At 33.6% G+C, this 21,373-nt stretch overlaps 1 protein-coding gene across 2 annotated transcripts in view; it reads right to left on the reverse strand.

The window, feature by feature from the left end:
- The window catches only part of MDGA2 (MAM domain containing glycosylphosphatidylinositol anchor 2), a 925,908-nt gene that overhangs the window by 149,927 nt on the left and 754,608 nt on the right, over window positions 1–21,373 (reverse strand). For both annotated transcript variants that reach the window (XM_036269191.1, XM_036269200.1), the window contains one exon: window positions 3,236–3,505. In XM_036269191.1, the coding sequence (XP_036125084.1) occupies window positions 3,236–3,505 (270 nt within the window). The remainder of the gene's footprint in view (window positions 1–3,235; window positions 3,506–21,373) is intronic.

A 21,373-nucleotide genomic window follows, 5' to 3' on the forward strand; every position in this document is an offset into this window, starting at 1 on the left:
AAAAATCATGTGATCATATCAATAGATACAGAAAAAGTATTTGACAAAACTCAGCACCATTTTTTATTAAAAATCTCAGAAAAATAGGAATGCAGGGAATGTACTTCAACAAAGTAAAGGTCATATATGACAAAACTATGGCCAATATCATACTTAACGAGCAAAAATTGAAAGTAGTTCCTTGAAGATCAGGAACAACACAGGGTTGTCTGCTTCACCACTCTTATTCAATATAGTACTGGAAGTTTTAGCCACAGCAATTAGACAAGAAGAAAAAAATCAAAGGCATTGAAATTAGAAAGGAGGAAGTAAAACTGTCATTATTCAAAGATGACATGATGTTGTACACAGAAAACCCTAAAGACTCCACCAAAAAACTACTAGATTTAATAAATAAATTCAACAAAGTAGCAGTATACAAAATTAACACACAGAAATTGAAGGCATTTTATACAACAATAATTAATTAACAGAAAAATAAACTTAAAAATCCCATTTACTATTACAACAACAACAAAAAAAAGATAATTAGGAATCAACTAAACCAGGGAGAGAGAATAACTGCACTCAGAAAACTTTGGTACATTGAAAAAAGAAATAGAGGAAGCTACAAACAAGTGGAAGCATATAGTGTGTTAATGGATATGAAGAATTAACATCATTAAAATGTCCATACTACCCAAAGCAATTTGTAGATTCAATGCAATCCCTATTAAAATGCTATCAGCATATTTCACAGATCTAGAACAAATATTCCAAAAATTTATATGAAACCAAAAAAGACCCTGAATAGCTGCAGCAATCTTGAGAAAGAAGAACAAAGTTGAGGGATTACAATACCAGATATAAAACTATATTACAAAGCTATTGTAATAAAAACAACCTGGTATTGGCACAAGAACAGGCATATAGATCAATGGAACAAAACAGAGAACCCAGAAATTGGTCAATGCCATTATGGTTAATTAATATTTGACAGAGGAGACAAGCGCATAGAGTGGGGTAATGACATTATTTATTTTCAATAAATGATGTAAGGAAAATAGGACAGGTACATGCAAAAAAAAAAAGAAAGAAAGAAAAAGAAACTAGACCAATTTACACCATACACAAGAATAAACTTGTGTGTAAATGGATGAAAGACTTAAATACATGTTGTGAAACCATTAAAATCCCAGGAAAAAACAGAGGCAGTAAAATCTCAGACATCTTACATAGCAGAATTTTCACTGATACATATCCTAGTGCAAGAGAATTAAAGGAAAAAATAAACAGATGGGACTACATCAAACTAAAATGTTTCTGTACAACCAAAGAAACCATCCTCAAAAAGAAAAGGAAACCCACTCTATGGGAGAACATATTCACCAATGATACAGCTGATAAGGGGTTAATTTCCAAAATATATAAAAAACCCATGCAACTCAACAAATCGAAGACAAGTCAATTTAAAAAATGGACACAGAATCTGAATAGACACTTCTCCAAAGAGGACATACAGATGACCAAGAGATATGAAAAAATGTTGAACATCACTAATCATCAGAAAAATGCAAATTAAAACTATGAGGTATCACCTTACATCTGCCAGAATGGCTACCATTAATAAATCAACAAACAATATGGGACATTCTATATTTATCTAACAAACAGTTCATTTCAGGAAGCAAAAAAATGTCTCAAAGCAATTAATTGCCAAATATTTCTCATATATGATCTTATTAATAAGAATCTATATTATCAATGAAAATATTTTAGTGAACTCTGAAAAAATTTAGATCATAATTATTACAACTGCTTTTTAGATTATATACAATGTTCAGTTTCTTCTTTTACTAGCATAAACAGTCCAACAATTATAAATTAATTTAACTAGAACAAAATGGTAATACAAAGGAGTGAATTCTTTTAGTGTATGCCTCAACCCTACCTCAAAAACAACACAAATTTACCTTTGCCAGCTGGCTCAGTTGGTTGGAGTGTCAGCCTGTACACCAAACAAATGTTATATGTTCACTTCCTGTCAGGGCACTTACCTAGGTTTGCAGGTTCCATCCCCGGTCAGGATGTATACAGGAGGCAAACAATAAATGTTTCTCTCTCATATCCATGTTTCTCTCTCTCTTTCTCTCTCTCTCTCTCTCCCCCTTCCTCTCTCTTTAAAATCAATAAAAACATATCTTTGGGTAAGGATTAAAAAACTAACAAACAAACAAACAAACAAAAATCCCACAAATTTATTCTAGCATATAGATTGCGAAAATAATTTAAATAAGTACCTGAGATTTAACACAGACTTGTTATTTCTTTTAATACATTTAAAGATAATAATAAAAAGTATTAATATTTCTCTCTCATTATACACAATACAACTTTACTACTTTCCCTTTGAATATTTGTAAATTTACAGTAAGCCAAAAACAAAAGAGAGATTCACCACACATAAAGAGGTAATAAAGAAAGAAAAAAAATTAAAAAGAAATCACTCTTTCTACTATTAAGAAATCAAAGCAGGTATTGGTACTCAAGGGATTTTAGACTAACAGAATAAAATATGTATTAATTAACATATGTAATTTGATCTAAATAAAGCTGGTTAACTAACCTCATTACTAACTATACCTGAATTCACATAAACTTCCAATTTATTTTATTTTATTTTATGTTATTTTTTCCTCCAATTTTTATTAATTGATTAATTAATTAATTAATTTATTTTTTGATATTTTGTTCAGATAGAGTGGGAGGGAGAGAGAGAGAGAAACATCGACTGAAAGGGACACATGGAGCGGTTGCCACCCGCACGACCCAGCCAGGGCCGGGGACAAAACCGAGGCACATGCCCTTAGCGGGAACCAAGCCCGGGCCTTTCTGGACCGCAGACCGATGCTCTAACCGCTGAGCTTTTGTTACATGTTTCTCCTTTCCCCCCCTAGAGCCCCTTCTCCCCATCTCGCCCCCTACCCTCAACCCCCACCCCCCTAGCATTGTTGTCTATGTCCATTGGTTATGCATATATGCATACAAGTTTTATAGACATGTAAACAAACTATATTAACTACTAAAATAGATTTGCCTTGAAAACAAATGAATAGTGTTGTAACTAAAATAGTTGAGTTGCTCATAGTGTGCTCCATAAATTTGCAAAATGTTTTCATTCTTATATTGGCAGAAGCCTAAAGTCCCTTGATGTAAAATATATGTATTTATATGAGCAAAATATTTGTAATCGTACCTGTAACAAGAAAGCTGCATCTCCCAGCTCCAGCTTCATTTATGATGCTACAGTTATAAACCCCATAGTTTTCATTGGAAAGACTCTTCACCGGGTACTCTGTGTATTCTTGAGAGTCAAACTGACCCGTCCGTAATAATTTGTTGCCCAAGCGCCACTCATAGGTCAGAACCCGTATGGGATAGGCCCTCAGAACCCGGCAGCTCATGGTGACACTTCGTTCTTGTCCTTGCCGGATTTCCAAAAATGCTGGTTCCACAGCAGGAGGATCTGCAGGAAAGAGATGTTAAACAGGTAAAATATGTATGTTGCAATAAGCAATGGCTGTTCGGATTGTGAGGAGCTATTTTTACATCCAGCAACAGGGAAGGAGTATCAGCAGTGGGAGGCGTCATATTCAGGCCCAGGAGTTTCAGCTGGGGGTGGGGAACTATTTACTGAGTGTGGGCAGTGAAGGATACTCTTGGCTTTAAAAAAGCATTCGCAGGTGAAACTAGGAGTTTAGTATTTTTTTCTAGCTGCTTCCCAGAAAAGATTGTCATGATTGTTTGGTTTATACTGTCAACAATCATCTTATATTCTATGTATGAAATGCAGAGTCACGAAACTAGCATGAAACCTTGAAGCTGATAAAGACATTGGTGAATTCTAAGTATTTCCATGTGAGGCTCAGTCCTCGGGCTTTGGGTACCCATTATTTAATAAAACAGTTAACACAAGTATATAAATTTCTTTTCTTTGAAAAAAATTTTTTTTTCCTTTATTGATTTTAGAGGGATAGAGGAAGTAAGAGGGAGAGAGATAGAAACATCCATGAGAGAGATCATCCATTGGCCACCTCCTGCATGTCCCCCACTAGGCATTTGGCCCACAACGTGGGCATGTGCCCTAACTGGGAATCCAACCAGTGACCTCTTGGTGCATGGTTTAACACTCAACCACTGAGCCACACCGGCTGACTATAAATTTATTTTCTAAATTATTTGGTCAGAACTGATTTGACTGCCAGTTATAGTATCATGTGTAAAACTTAAGCAAACTTCAAACATTATACTACAGGTGGATGTGTATCCAATAGGTTCATTTATTTGTCTCAATTGTAATTTTATTTCTATATAATTAAAACTTGCTATACTTGTTACCTAATCTATTTGTTTTTGATAGAAAGATTTCTAAAAGGTGTTACATACTTCTCTCATTACTTAGAGTAGTCAAAATATAGTCCTTTTCTTAATGACTCCAAATGGTCATAATTAATGACAATTATTTCCTGGATGCTAATGATGGGCTTCATTTAATCAAGGAAATTGTATGAGTCCCTCATACACAATTATGGCGTTGATTGGATATTTATGGCAACCTCTTGAGTTGTGCAGTACAGAAATTATACAGCTCTACCTGGTTTCCCTTCCATCAAGATGCTAAGAGGTTTTAGGACTAGCATACCAAATGTGCCCCATCCGATATTCTTTTTGTGTTATTCCATATACTTCTATACTGTTGCCCTTCTCGCTGCCAATCTGGTAACTAACACTTCTTGATTCTTTCAACAAATACATTCTAATCCTAGTTAGTCATGAATTTAATATTTTTAACTCTTCCTATATAACTGCTAAGAATTTTTAAAATTATTAGAAAAAATACCTATCTGCCTCTAAGTTTATGGTTTAATACAACAGGCAGACTTATAAACAGCTAATTTGCAAAACTGAAGTACAATAAACTATTCCAAGGTTGAAACTAAAGAAGTGAGTAACACTTAGGAGGACTGACCTGGCAAAGCATCTCAAGGAAGGTGATACTGGAGCAGTGTCTTCCAGCATATACAGAAAGTGATCAGGTCAATAAGCAAGAGAAGACATTCCAGGTAGGGGGATTAGTACATGCAATGGTAGAGAAGATACAGAGAGGGGGTGGTATCCAGAGAAATATAAATGAGTTAGCATAGGTGGCGCATAAAGGCGTGTCAAGGCTTCAAAGGAAATAAGATGGAAAGAAGGGCAGAGACTCTATTCAAGGATCCTCAAATGTCATGTTAGAAAATTAGGATGTTATCCTATTGGTATTGAAGGCCTTTAAAGACATTTTAATGTTATACGATTAAACCAATCTTTTAGAAAGAATTGTGTTGCAGATAAGAGGAGCATGAATCTCAAAGGGAAGAGTTTAGTTATAGAGAAAACAGCAATGCCATCAGTAACATTCTTAACTAAGGCAATATCAGTGGGACCACAAATGATGGCTTGTTCTGTGTGTCCTTCAAAGGAGTATTCTGCAGTTCAGAGTTGAGATGTGGATATATCCCATCAAGTTTGATAGCTGAGTTGTCCAAATCACCTATATAATTGTTTATTGGTTGTTTGGGGGTTTTGTCTACTTATTCTATTTGGATTAATTTAGAAGAGCAGTAGTTTTTTTGAAAATTCTTTCTTGTAGTTCTGTCTTCTGTTTGCTTTATATGTATGAGTCTATGCTATTAAGTACATATACATTTAAAATTGCTTTATGTTTCTTTTTTTTTTTTTTTTTACCCGGAACCTCGACTTTATTTATTTATTTTTTTTATCCTCACCCGAGAACATTTTTCCATTTTTTGTTCAGATAGAGCGGGAGGGAGAGAGAGGAAGAGAGTGAGAGAGAAACATCGACGTGAAGGGACACATCGAGTGGCTGCCACCCGCACGACCAACCAGGGCCGGAACAAACTGCAACCGAGGTACGTGCCCTTAGCGGGAACCGAATCCGGGTCTCTCTGGACCGCAGGCCGACGCTCTAACCGCTGAGCCAAACCGGCCAGGGCTAAAATTGCTTTATGATATTAAAAAATTGAAGCTTTTATGATTATAATCTCCTTTATTTCTGTTATTTTCTATTTAAGCTCAATTTTGCCTCATATTAATGTAGTAACCCAGGCATTCATTTAGTTATTGAATGTTAAGTCTTTTCCTTTTTTTTTTTTTTGCTTTCAGTATCCTTGTATTTTACAAGCATTTCTTTTTAACAGCATATGGTTATATTTTATTTTTGCAGGAATGTCTTATGGTCTTTTTATTTTACTCAGAACACTTAGCACTTTATTCATTACATTTACGATAGCTACTGGTATTATTTGGGTACAAATGTACCATCTTATTTTAGGCTTTCTATTTGTTTTGTGTTATTATTTTCTTTGATTTTTTTTTTTAATCCTCACCCAAGGATATTTTTCTATTTATCTACAGATAGAGTGGGAGGGAGGAAGAGAGAGGGAGAGAGAAAGAGAAATATTGACATGAGAGGGACACATTGTCTAGTTGCCTCCTGCACAAGCCCGACCAGAGCCAAGGATGAACCACAACCGAGGTATGTGCCCTTGGCCAGAATCAAACCTGGGATTCATTGGTCTGTGGGCTGATGCTCTAATCACTGAGCGAAACCAGCCAGGGCTCATTGTCTTCTTTTATATTGATGGATTACATTTTATTCCAACCTTTTCCCTGCTACTGTTAGAAATTTAATTACTCTATTTATGTTATTTTATTGATTATCCAAAAGCATGCAACATACATTTTAAGTTATCTAAAAATATTTTAATACCTCTACAATTCTCCTAGGCAAAATAAGAATCTTAGAACACTTTGCTCCTTTTCTTCCCATTCCAACATTTGTTACTGAGCCATGAATTTAATTCTCTCTTGCTTTATTAAAAACTATTGGACATTACTATAATTTTATACCTGCACTTTTATTTAGAACTACTGGGATATATACAAGCTTATTTGCCCTTAATTTCTTCTTTGATTATTCCTTCAAAATCTGTGATTACTTCTTTTGCCTAAAGCATATAATTCAGACTTATCTTTAGTGAACTTTCTAATCTTGATTTTCTAAAAAAAATTTTAACCTCATTTGTAAAGGATATTTTTCTTGTACAATGGATTATAGGTTCTTTTCTTTCAGCACATCAGTATATTATTCCACTGTTTTCAGATGATTGTTTCTGTTATAGGAGTAAGCTCAAAGTTTCACTTTAAAGTGTATGTCCTTTTTCCACCAGCTACTTTTAAAATCTCTTTGTCTATGATACTCTACGGTTTTATTATGTTTTCAGGTATGGGGATTTATTCTACTTATATTTTGATATTTTTCTGGGATGTTTTTTTTTTTTTTTTTTTTGGTACTTGCCCCTAGTGGGAACTGAACCCGGGACTCTCTGGTCCACAGGTCGACGCTCCAACCAATGAGCTGAACTGGCCATGGCTTTTCTGGGCTTCTTAAATCTGTTGATTTAAATTGGGTGTTTCATCTAGGTGATTTTTGAAAACTTCTCATCATTAACTCTTCAAATAATATGTGTTCTTTTCTTTTTATCCTCATTTGAGGATATTATTCATTGTCTTCTATGTCTCTTAACCTCTCTTCTAAATTTTCAATGTTTTAGAGTTTCTGCATTACATTATAAATTTTTCTGAGCTAATTCAGTTCATCAGTTCTTTATTTAACATATGCTTAATAGGCTAAACTCATTTATTGTGTTTTTAGTTAAAATAATGTAATTTTCACTTATAAATATTTTGTATAGATCTTTTGTATACCTGTTTTGCCACTTTTTAAAAAATACTTTCCCCTTACAAGCAAATATAGTAATGCTTCTCTTTTATTTCTTTAAACAAAGTAATTATTTTATACCAGCTGGTATTTCCAATTACAGTTTTAAGGATGTTTTTCTCTCAGAGTAACTTGTTTCTTTATATTTTTGTTAGTTTTAATTGTATGATACTCATTGCTCTTTAAAAAATATTTATGGACTACTTTGAAGCCTTAGATGATGGTTTCATCCTCTAGAAAGGTTTGTGTCCACAGGCAACAACTGGCATGAATGTCTAGAATTTCATTAATCTAAGTTCATAGCTTAAGATTTTGCTTTACTTGCCTAAGTGACAAGAATTTGAGTTATAAAAGTCGAGCTTCCCACATCACCCCTACCATGCTCACTTCAAAGGCAATGTTCTTTGCACTTATTTGGGAGTATAAATGGGAATAGGTTTACTTTTGCTTTTCTCTTACCTTATGGATATAGTCCTTTGAGTTCCAACTTCTTAGGGGAAGGGTTTGGGGTTTTGTACCCCTTGCCAGGAGATGCCCTCAAAACTGAAGCTCAAATTTGCCTATGTCAGCAAATGCCCTGGGGGCAAAAGTAGCCTCCTTGTACTGCTTTTGCATAAATTTGGCCTGGTAGTTTAAAAAAAAAAATACTTTATTGTTTTAAATAATATTTTTAGGATATTTCCTAGCAATTTAAGTTCTTTGTTTTGGAAAGGTTCTATAGAAAATTTTGTCTATTATATGCCGAGAATTACCTGTCTCCGGTAACCAAATGGAAATATGGATCTAAAATTTCAGAATGGAGGGCTGACTGCAGGCTACGGTTCTGTTGAGCTAGCTCAGAGTAAGCATTAACAAAGACAAATAAAAATGCCAAATTTTATTTTACTCTTGAACATAGTGACTTACAGGGTTGGATGAAAATCAAGGCTCATGAAGGAGAATGCACACACATAATCAGAAAAATATGTGAATTCAGAGTTTTGTTACAAAAATGAAAGGACTTGCATGCTGAAAAGAACATGAGATAATCAAATGTGCCAAATGTTAGCAAGACATAAGTTAAGACAAAGTATTTATTGTTTGTGACAAGTTTAATATCATTAATGATTATAGTGAAAGCATTTCCTGCAGAATATATATAATCTGGGTTATAGGTTTTGGATGGTTAAATAGTAGAGATAAGAAATGACAATTATTTGCTCAAAAATGTCTGTGATTAGAAAAGATAGTTATTTCTATTTATTTTAATTTTAAAAATATTAGTTTATACATTTCTCTCAATCTGTATGACAACTATTACCTCTCACATGGACTAATACAAACATCCTGCAATAGCTTGCTAACAGACCAATCAATGTGCTTCCTCTTTTAACCTCCTCCCATTCTTGTGAGATAAGCCAAATGTTCTTTTACAAAAGAAATCACTCTTGGTATTCTTCTGCTTAGAACACTTTATTGACTCACTACTGCTTTTTGTTTGTTTGTTTGTTTGTTTTTGTTAATTCTCATCTAAAGATATTTATCCATTGATTTTTTAGATAGAGTGGAAGGAAGGAAGGGAGAAAAGGGAGAGAAAAACATCAATGTGAGAGAAACACATTGATTGTTTGCCTCCTGTATGACCCTGGTTGGGGCTGGGGATCAAACCTGCGATCAAGGTATGTGCCCTTCACCGGGAATAGAACCCATGAATCTTTGGTCCAAGGGCTGATGCTCTAACCACTGAGAAAACTGCCCAGGGCTCACTACAGCTCTTTAAACCAACCTACAAGGTTCTGAAAGTTCTAGCTGTGGCCATATTTTCAACCATTCTCATCTTAATTATTATGATTCAGAAACATAGTTTTTCTCCTGTTCCTGCAAGACAAGCCATTTCTGGACTCTGGCCCTTTGACTTTGTTTTTTCCTCCCAAGATGTTTCCTTTGCTCTTTCCATCTTTTGATTTTACCTCTTTAGAAGCCTACCCTTGACTACCAGTTAGTAAAGTATTTCTTCTACCAGTACTGTTTAATTATCATTGTATTTACTTCCTGCATAGCATCACCAGTTGTTCATATCTTGTTTATATAAGCTCCATTATGAAGGGACTTAACACTCCCCAGTGACTGCTTCATCCTATGTATTGATCAGGTGCTGAGCATTATAGTTAGTGCCAGGTAATTACTGATTAAATAAGTTATGCATAAATGAATGATGGATAAGAGTAAAGGTGTCCACGTTGCCTTTAATATTCCTCCCATCAAGACCTGGGTTCTACGTCTATTCTGTTACCTCCAGATGAGATCTGTGATGCTTTGACCAGTACAATATAGCAGAAATGATGCTGTGCCAACTTTTGGGCACAGGCCAGAGAAAACTGGGAATTTCACTTTCTGTCTCTTGAAATACTGTGGGATCCCTGACCCATGTAATAAGTCCAACTCCCCTGCTAGAGAGATCATGTGAAGAGGCCCTGAGATCAAATAGAGGAGAAAAGGGCAGAGTTAAGCCCACCCTTCCAGCTGTTTCAACCAAGGCTTCACGCATGTGAACCAACTTGGACCTTTCTGGCCAGACCAACCATACAGAAAATAATACCGAGTGAGCCAGATAATACTATGATCTACATGCAGCAGAAGAATAACCCACATAAACTCTGCTCAAATTCTTGACTCACTAGAAATAGGATAATCAGATATAGTAAAATCTAACTAATTTGAGCTCTTTGCTTTTGGAATAGTGTATTACAAAACAACAGCTAATCGAGAGAGATGCTCTTCAGCCTTCTAAATTCAGCAATTTGATATTATAAGTGGAGCCTTGGTAGATTGAGGCAAAAGGACAAGGGGACAGGGCAATAGAAGGGACACACTCTAGGCTACAGACTGGTTGGGGAAGGAAATAAATTCAAAAGAAAACTAATGGGGGAAGACAGTCAATGGGTTGAATTACTAGAAGAACTTGAAAAACAAGTACACCAGAAACAATGGAGTCAGGAAACCAGAAAGTTGCAGTCAATAGAAAAGATTTTGTAGGAATTGAATATATCACAGGTAGAGAATTTTGGAGTGATTACAAAATCAGAGATAATTCCATTTGAATGAAATAATGAAGTGGGATGTAGATTAATGATACTAGAGTCAAGTGCAAATAAATTAAGTGAATACACATTTGCTCTCAAATTGTATTTGTATTAGTCTAACAAAACAGAGTCAACTGCTTATCTTTCTTCCTAAGATTTTATTTTTAAATGGCAAAGGTTATAAATGCAATTAATTATACGTAACAGGGAAATATTTTAAAATACATATTTACTTTTTCTGTGAATGATTTTCTGTGGGAATTCTTTGAATGTATTTGACCTATTATATTATTTCAAATAATGACCATATATATATATATTCATCCAAACCTAAAAGACTCAGCTTACTCAAATATTAATGGCCTTTAAAAGACATCTGCTAGTGTTGAGTTAAAATTTTTCAAACATAGTGTGTTTTCATAAAGTTCAACAAAGTCTAAGTTAGAAATCATCCCTCAGTAAAGAAAATTATTATTGCCATTTATAAGACTACCAAAACTACTTGGATTTCAGGGTAGTTCCTTAACCTCAAAAAAGCTAGAAAATATGAATCTTTGTATACTCATTATAATCCAATCAAGTTTACAATGGATGCCTTCTCCTATGATATTAATAAGCTCACATTTTTAAATCTTTAAGGTAGTAATGGTCTATGGATGTTAAATCATCAGTTTATATATAGTTAAAGGAGGAGAATGAGCTGTTGTTTGAAGAATTTCAGTATAAGTATGATCCTAATTATTTAACCCTTAGAGGAGACAATGCAAAACATGTACAAATTAAGTCATTTGATTCAAGCCATTTCATTTCAATTCAAATGCCTGCCTGATAAACATTAACTTCTTGGTTATTGTTTTTTTTTTTTTTTTATTCTCACCCAAGGATATTGTGTATATGGTGGTTTAGTTATTGCTCAAGAAAGAGAGAGAGAGAAACATTGGTTGCTTCCCATACAAGCCACAACTGAGGATCAAATGTGCAACCTAGGTATGTGCCCTGACCAGGAATCAACCCAAAACCCCTTGGCATATAGGAAAAAGTTCAACCAACCGAGCCATCCAGTTAGGGCATATTCACCTACCTTTTTTGTTCTTTGTGTAAAGAGATCTGGGAAAATTGTGCTCTGTGTGTGTGTGTGTGTGTGTGTTTCTCCTAAGTCTTCTGATTGGTATTGTAATTATATCCATCTTAGTGGTACAGGAAAATGAAATTCCAGGAGAAGAGTGTGAGTAACCTGTTTATGAACACCAAGCAACACTAAACATATTTGAACCCAGGTTAATTTACCTTCAAAATGTTAGCCATTTAAATTTTATGATTTGATTTCTCTAAGATTAAGTTACTATTTGGATATAGTTTTAAAACATTCATATTTAGTTTATATCACCAAGAACATAAATGCTTAGAGATAATATTTAGAGATAAATTAATAAAAATTTATTAAATATTGTTTTGGTTCTGATATGCAAATAAAATAGGGAAATAAGAAATGTATAGATGTGACTCAGGGATTCCTCCAGCAAATGCAATTCCTATTGGCTATGTTTAGAAACCAAGATGAGGCACTAGGAATAGAAAAGTGAAGTAAGCAGAAAGCAAGGGAAGAGAATAAATTTTATGCAAACATTTTGGCAAACATAAAGGAAACAGGAAAAGTTAAAATACTCAGTAAAGTAGAAGTCCTGCATTTTTAAGGAAAGAGGAATGAGACAGAATAAAGAGGTTGATATTTTCCTTGAGTGTGATGAAAAGAGAAGGGGTATATTAAGAATACCAAAGTACCACTGCAGTAATTAGATTACATCAGCATTCTTTTTTATCCACCAATAGAGAACTTCCACTTAATTCTTTCTCTGAAATCAATGAAAGCATTTGATGTGACTTGACCATTTGAATCAGAAAAGACATAAAATAGCCCTGGCAGGTTTGGCTTAGTGGTTGGAGCATCGGCCTGTGGACCAGAGAGTCCTGGGCTTGGTTCCTGATAAAGGCACACCCCCCACAAAAAATTAAAATAAATAAAATAAATTAAATAATATTATAAATAATATAAAACAGCTCAGCAATTGACTAGATATCTAGGCAGAACTTTGTTTTATGTACATAATTTGCAATTCATAAAAACAAATTTATAAATATTCATTGAAAATATAAACTAATAATAAAAAGGCTCTATCATATCAGTTGGCAAATACAATGTCACTAATATAGTATATTGCATTTAATATGTTGTCTCTATAGCTTTTTAAAAATTACTCTCAAAATGTTTCATTTATTCATTCATTTTCTCAGTTGCCTAGTATAACTTTTGCTTTCATATCTTGCTGAAAATAATTATCCTAGAATGGGATTTTTGGGACATTATTTTGTAGTTACAAAGGAATTGTGCTTTTCTTAGTCATCTTCTCTTTGGATTATATATGCAGTTATTTAATCTAATGTGTAAAAAGTTGGAGATTGATTATAATTTTAATAAATTTACAAGTTATAATATGCACAAACTATTGTTTTATATCTTTCTGACTTCATCATTTTGTTGGAACATTAGAAAACAATAGAGATATTCTATCCAAATTATGGGGACCAAATTCTCAATCCTTTATCAGTTTTGTTTAATAAAAAGAATATTAAGATTAATGTAATCACATTCCATACTTCTTATCAAGCTTTCAAAAAGTAAAAATTAATTCTAGAACTTTTATGCCAGAAAAAAATGTCAATTTTCAAGTTCTAGCCTCAGAAAGTAGTAGAGTCCAAGAACCTCACAATTTTCTTGAAGGATGATATTAAATATCTTTGAAAAGGTTAAGTGGAAGGGGTGAAATTAGAATGAGTTAAATTTCTAGTATTTCTTCCTTTCATAAGAATAGATAGAGATTAACAAAGAAAAACCAGAAACGTGGAGAGATTGCTCGTCTTCTATGTTCATAGTAATTATAACTAGAAAATCCATTTATTTTAGTTCTGCCAATATTTCTACATCCAACTATAAAATTTTTATTGATAAAGTTCCAATTAGGTAAAACATGAAGCTACATTGGTCTACCAAAACTATATTTTATATATTATATTTATATCTACAAGTCCATTCTGCATCACCAATTTATGTTTATTGTTTTAATTAAATCATAGGCTTTCACTTAAGAAAATAGATGCATACTTTTACAAATATAATATGAATTTATTGATCTTTTATTAATTTATTATATAGATAATAAGCAATGAAATAATAGTTAACTAAGTAGCTGCAGAAAATTTCACGAACAAAGAAGAAACTAAGCAAAATTATTCTTGAAAACTTGTTATGAAATTGTAAAGCCTAATCTTAGGCCAAAATGGATGATGTGTTGCTTTAGTCTTAGTAGAAAGGAGCTTAAAAATAAACTCCTTCAGAAGTCCTAGCCACAGCACTAAGACAAATAAACAAATAAATAAAAATAAATAAATAAATAAGAAAATAAAAGGAATCTAAATTGGAAAAGAAAGAAAAAATTTAAGCTGTCATTATTTAAAGATGACATGATACTATGTATAGATAACCCTAAAGATTCCACCAAAGACTTTTAAACTGATAAATGAATTTAGTAAAGCTGAAGGATATAAAATTAACATTAAGAAATCAATTGTGTTTTTATATAATAACAAACTATCTGAAAAGAAATTGAGAAAACTATTCTATTTACAATTGCATCAAAAACATAAAACACATAAAAATAAATTTAACCAAGGAGGCAAAAGACCTGAACTCAGAAAATTATATGACATTGAAGAAAGAAATTGAAAATACAAATGAATAAAAACATATACCATGCTCATGGATAAGAAAAATTAACATCTTTAAAATGTCCACACTACCCAAAGCAATCTGTAGAGTTAATGCCATTTCAATCAAAATATGAACAGAATTTTTTTCAAAGAACTAGAATAAGTGTAAAATGCAAATGGAACCACAAAAGATCTTGATTAGTCACAGCAGTCTTAAAAAAAAAAAAAAACAAAACTTAAAGGTATCGTGCTACCTGATATCAAACAATATTCCAAGGCTATAGTAATCAAAATGGCATGGCATCAACATACAAACAGATAGAGAAACAAAACAAAACTATACAAATGGGACTACATAAAACTAAAAAGGTTTTGTACAACAAAGGAAACCATTGGCAAAATGAAAAGACAACCCAACAATTGGGAGAATGTATTCATCAGCGATATATCCAATAATGGATTCATATCCAAAATTTATAAAGAAGTCATACAATTTAACACACACACACACACACACACACAATTGGTTAAAAAATGGGCAGAGGACCTGAATAGAAACTTCTCAAAAGAGAGCATACAGATGACCAGTAGATATATGAAAAGATGCTCAAAATCACTAATCATCGTCATCAGAATGTGAATTAAAACCCCAACATGATATCACCTCATACCTTTCAGAACATCTATCATCAATAAATCAACAAACCCTTGAACATTGTTGATAGAACTACAAATAGGAGCAGCCACTATCAAAAACAGAAAGCCCCTTTAAAAATAAATTTAAAAAAATAAAATAAAATAAAAAATAGAACTAACTTATAACCCAGCAATTCTACATCTTGGTATTTATCTGAAGCAACACAAAACACTTATTAGAACAGATACATGCATCCCTGCACTCATTGCAGAATTATTTATAACAACCAAGGTTTGGAAGCAATAGTATCCACTAATGCAGCGGTTCTCAACATGTGGGTCGCGGCCCCTTTGGGGGTCAAACGACCCTTTCACAAGGGTCATCTAAGACCATTGGAAAACACATATTACTGATGGTCTTAGGAACTGAGACACTGCTTCTTTATTTGTCTCCAGGTGGGTCCACCCACATGCAGATATGCCCCCATACAGATACGCCCACATACGAGTACCCAGCATGATGACATCATCATCATGCCAACCCCATCATGTACACTCCGTACAAATAAAGGTGTTTGTGACAGGGTAAGCACCATAATGTACTTATGCAGACCAGTCACACATGTGTAGAGAGCAGCTACTGTGTAGAAAGCAGCTACTCTGTTAAAAGCAGCTACTGTGTTAAAAGCAGCAGTATTGGAGATAAAATGACACTTCATGAATAATAATTACTGGGTGAATGTAAAATCATGTACCGTAAAATCATCAACTACTGCAATAAATCATATATCTGTACCATGAGAACTTAATCTGGTGCTGATCGGTCTTTTTATATTCAGTTGTGGTTGATGTGAATACTGCCCTCTTGTGATAGTAACAGGTATGTAAAAAAAAAAACAACACACAGAATGGTAAATCATAGGAAACTTTAATGAACTTCTTTGACTAAACTATGCCATGTATCATCTTTTGTATTATTGAAGCTATTGTTATACATTATTTTCATTAGCAAACCATCCCATGACAATGGATCATGTAGAGAAGAACATTAAGGAAAAAAATACAGTGAGGATATTATGCTAAGTGAAACAAGCCAAGCAGAGAAAGACAAACATAAAATGATCTAAATTATTTGTGGAATATGATAAACTAAACAAACTGCTGAACAAAATTAACCCAGAGACATGGATGTGGGGTACAGGCTGACAAGTCTCAGAAGAGTGGTGCATTTGTGGTGGAAGAGATAAACCACAGAACTTACATGCATGTATACATGACCAATTAACATAGAGAACAAAGCTGGGGATGGGGTGGAGGGAAAGGGGAGGAGGGTGTCAATGGGGGAAAAATGAGAAACATCTGTAACAAAAATACATTAATAAATAAAAAATAAAATAAAATAAAAAAATAAGAAATAAATAAAAGAAACGAATAAAACAAATTTCAGAACAACAACAAAACAACACAAACAGAAAAAAATTGATGCCTTCTCCAAAAATATAAAAGAGAAGTTGTATTATTTTCAGTTTTTCCTCTTTGGTTATGATTTACTTCAAAATGTTTTTTATATTTAGTAAATACTGTAGTTATTTTCTTTGAAAGTTGAAGACATTCTTTATATGCTATGCATTTATACATGAAAACAAAAGTAACAAACCAAACTAAGCAAGAAAATAAAACTAAAATGATTATAATTTCAGTGGCTGCAAAATTGTACTGTAAAATGTAGTGATCACATTGTTTTATTTTATTTGTTTTCCCTATAACAAAGATAAACACTGTTATGTAAAACATTGCTAGAAACTACTCATAAGCAGAAAATATTAAAATTGATATATCACTGTAATTTCGGCAACAAAATGGCTCTTTATTTACTATAATTTAAGGAATACACTTAACACACATGTTAATTGTCAAGAAATACAATAAATATGTTTATGTAGAAATATGGATATAGGTAGTCATTTACACAGCCATGTATTATGCTACTGAAAATAATTGCAAGGCCCTTTTCTCCTTTCATGGATGCTTTCAGGATATATTTCAAAACAGGCAGTGACTATCTTAAAAAACACACATTGTTTCACTATATTTCACATAGTGGTAATGACAGAAGCAGCAAAACACTTTTTTAATTTGCTGCAAATGCTTATATGTCAAGTAACTATAAATCTGGGACTTACTGGTGGTAATAGAGAAAGAAATGTTTTCATTCCTTCCATAAAGTCACAGTTGTTTATTTTCAAACATTAGAAAAATATTACAGATACCATATTAAAAAGTGCTGAATGTCTCCTGAAGAATGATTCAGAGATTCAAGATAATATTTATTTCTCCATTCACACGTTGGGATTATTCTGGTAATTGTATATTTATTTACTTTATACATTGAATTTGCAAAATAGGTTCTTTCCTAAACTCTCTATATATACATTTACAGACCATATATATTAACACAGTGAGTTAGTGTTCAACTTTGCAAAAAATTTTATACTTCAAATTTTAAAAAGTTTGGACCAACCCTAATTTTAAAAAATCCTCTTTATTTTTACTTGAAAAACAGCTTATTTTATGTCAATAAATAAATACTTATTGAGATAAGAAATGGTGTAAAGCACCGCATAACATATTTTTTTTAACTTTCAGAGAACTTTAAAAGACTGAACTAGTAGAAGAAAAATAAAAGTGTTATATATACTTTTAAATACTACAATAATGCAAATTGGTATCAAGCACTGTGAGAAATAATATAAAGTACTTATGCTCACAGAAGGTATGGTCCAGTTCAGGGAGACAAGGCATAAATATATTAACATTTAAATAATATAATAAATAAGTTCAGTAGAGTAAGAAATGTCATGTGGTAGGTGTGAAATGAATGACATAAAGTATTAATGTTGTAAGTTTTCACATGAGAAGAGTGTACCTGTGGATTGGAGGATTATACATTTTTTTTTTTTTTTTATCCTCACCAGAGGACATTTTTCCATTTTTTGTTCAGGTAGAGTGGGAGGGAGAGAGAGGAACAGAGAGAGAGAGAGAAACATCGATGTGAAAGGAACACATCGAGTGGCTGCCACCCGCACAACCGACCAGGGCCGGGGACAAACTGCAACCGAGGTACACGCCCTTAGCGGAAACCAAACCCGGGTCTCTCAGGACCACAGGCCGAAGCTCTAACCGCTGAGCCAAACCGGCCAGGGTGGAATATACATTTTTATGTTTGTTTATTTTTGTTAATCCTCACCTGAGGGGGAACGGGGGAGGGGAGAGAGAGAGAGAGAAAAACATTGATGTGAAAGAGACACATCAATTGGTTGCCTCCTGCACCCACCTTGACTGGGGCAGGAATAGAACTGCAATCCAGGTACCTGTGTGCCTTTGACCCAGAATCAAGCCCACAACCCTTCAGTCCCTGGGCTGACACTTTAACTATTGAGCCACAACAGCAAGGGCTGGAGTGATACAACTTTTCATGAGCTGATTTTTGTTTTATTTTTTATTGAAAATATTGGAGTGGCAATGGCTAATAAAATGATCTAGGTTTCAGGTGTACAATTCTAAGATACATCGTCTGTAATTGTAGGTGTTCACTACGCAAGGTCAAGTCTCCTTCCGTCATCAGTCATCCCCCCTTCACACCTCTTCTACCTGCACCTACCCCTCTTTCCCTCTGGCAATCACTAGACTCTTTTCTGTGACTCTTAAGTTTTTTATTTTTGCTTAAACCCTTCAACTTTTTCACCCAGTCTTTCAAACTCCCAGTCTGACAGTGTTCAATTCTGTGTATCTATGAATTTGTTTCTATTTTGTTTGTTTGTTTAATTTGTTCATTAGAGTCCACATATAAATGAAATCATATGATAATTGTCTTTCTCTGACTGGTTTATAGCCTTAGTATAATAATCTCCAGGTCAATCCATGATGTCACAAAAGGTAAGATTTCCTTCTTCTTATGGCTGAGTAGTATTTCTTTGTGTAAATGTACCACATTTTTACCCACTCACCTGTGGATGAGTACTTGAGCTGCTTCCAAATTTTGGCTATTGTAAATAATCCTGCAGTACACATAGGGGTGCATATATCTTTCAAATTAGTGTTTTGGGCTTATCAAATATATATCCAGAAGTGGAATTGGTCCTAAGGCAGTTCCATATTTAACTATTGAAGTAACTGCATACTGCTTTCTGCAGTACCGCGCCAATCAGCATTCCCACCAGATTACAGGAGAGTTCCCTCTCCTGCACTCGCTGTCTGTTGATTTACTGATGATAGCCATACTGACATGTGTGAGGTGATAACTCATTGTGGTTTTAATTTGCATTTCTCTGATGATTAGTGACATAAAGCATCTTTCCATATGTCTATTGGCCATCTGCATGTCCTCTTTAAAGAAATGTTTATTCGGGTCCTTTGCCCATCTTAGTTGGATTATTTGATTATTTTTGGTGTCGCTTTGTATAAATTTGTTTTTTATTTTTATTGTTGAAAGTATTGCAGATGTCCCCTTTTTTCCCCATTGACCCTTTCATTTCCGCTCCCATCACCCTCCTGCCTTCCCCAGCCTGGTCTCTGTGTAGATTGGTTGTGCATATATGCATGTAAATTCTTTGGTTTATCTCTTCCCTCCCCTCTCAGCCCCAATCTCTCTGAGGTTTGTCAGTCTGTTCCCTACTTCCATGATTAGGGACCTCTTTTGGTCAACAGCTTATTTTGTTCACTGTGTTCCTGTGTTCCACAAATAAGTGAGATCATGTGGTATTTGTCTTTCTCTGACTGGCTTATTTCGCTTAGCATAATACTCGTCCATGTTGTCCCAAACTTTTAAAAAATATTAACCCTTTATTAGATGTATCATTGGTAAATATGTTCTCCCATTCAGTGGGTTTGTCTTTTCATTTTGTTGATGGTTTCTTTTGCTGTGCAAAAACATTTTAGTTTGATGTAGTTCCACTTGTTTATTTTTTCTTTTGTTTCTCTTGCCCAAGGTATATCAGATAAAATATTGCTATAAAATACATCTGAGATTTTATTGCCTATGTTTCTTTTAGAATTTGTATAGTTTTGAGTCTTTCATTTAGTTTTCTAATTCATTTTAAATATCTTTTTATGTATGATTTAAGAAAGTGGTCTAGCTTCATTTTTTTTTTTTTTTTGCATATTTCTGTCCAATTTTCCCACCATTTATTGAACAGACTATCTCTACCTTATTGTAAGTTCCTGTCTCCTTTGTCCAATAACAATTGACCATAAAGGCATGGGTTTATTTCTGGCTTCTCTATTCTGTTTCATTGACCTATATGTCAGTTTTTTAGTACCATGTGGTTTTGATGACTATGGCCTTGTAGTATAGATTAATATCAGGTAGCATGATTCCTATTCCTTCAACATTGTTCTTTTTCAAGATTGCTGTGGGTATTCAGGGTCCTTTGTGATTCCACATAGATTTTTCCAGTATTTGTTCTAGTTCTATGAAATATACCATTGGTAGAAATTGTATTTAATTTATAGATTGCTTTGGGTAGAATGGGGATTTTAATGATCTTCTCTCTTCCTATCCATGAAGATAGTACATGCTTTAACTCATTTATATCTTCTGTTTTTTTTTCTCTTAAGTGTCTTATAATAGTCCGAGTAAAGGTCATTTGTGTCCTTGGCTAAATTTATTTGCAGGTATTTTATTTTTTTGTGATACAATTGAAAATGAAATTGTTTTCTTAGTTTCCCTTTCTAATAGTTCATTATTAGTGTATAAAAAAATCAACTGACTTTTGGATATTTAATTTGTATCCTGCTACTTTGCTGAATTTTTTTTTTTTTTTATCAGTTCTAGTAGTTTTTTTATGGAATCTTTAGGGTTCTCTATATATACTTCCTTCTCATCTGAAAATAATGACAGTTTTAATTTTTTCTTTCCAATTTGAATGACTTTTATTTCTTCTTTTGGTGTGATTGCTGTAGCTAGGACTTCCTGTACAATGTTGAATAAGGTGGTGAAAACAGACCGTTCTGTCTTATTCCTGATATTAAGGGAAACACTTTTAGGTTTTTGCTCACTGAGTATGATGTTGACTGTGGGTTTGTCATA

This window comes from Molossus molossus, unplaced genomic scaffold (genome assembly GCF_014108415.1).
Source record: "Molossus molossus isolate mMolMol1 unplaced genomic scaffold, mMolMol1.p scaffold_m16_p_1, whole genome shotgun sequence".
Taxonomy (NCBI): domain Eukaryota; kingdom Metazoa; phylum Chordata; class Mammalia; order Chiroptera; family Molossidae; genus Molossus; species Molossus molossus.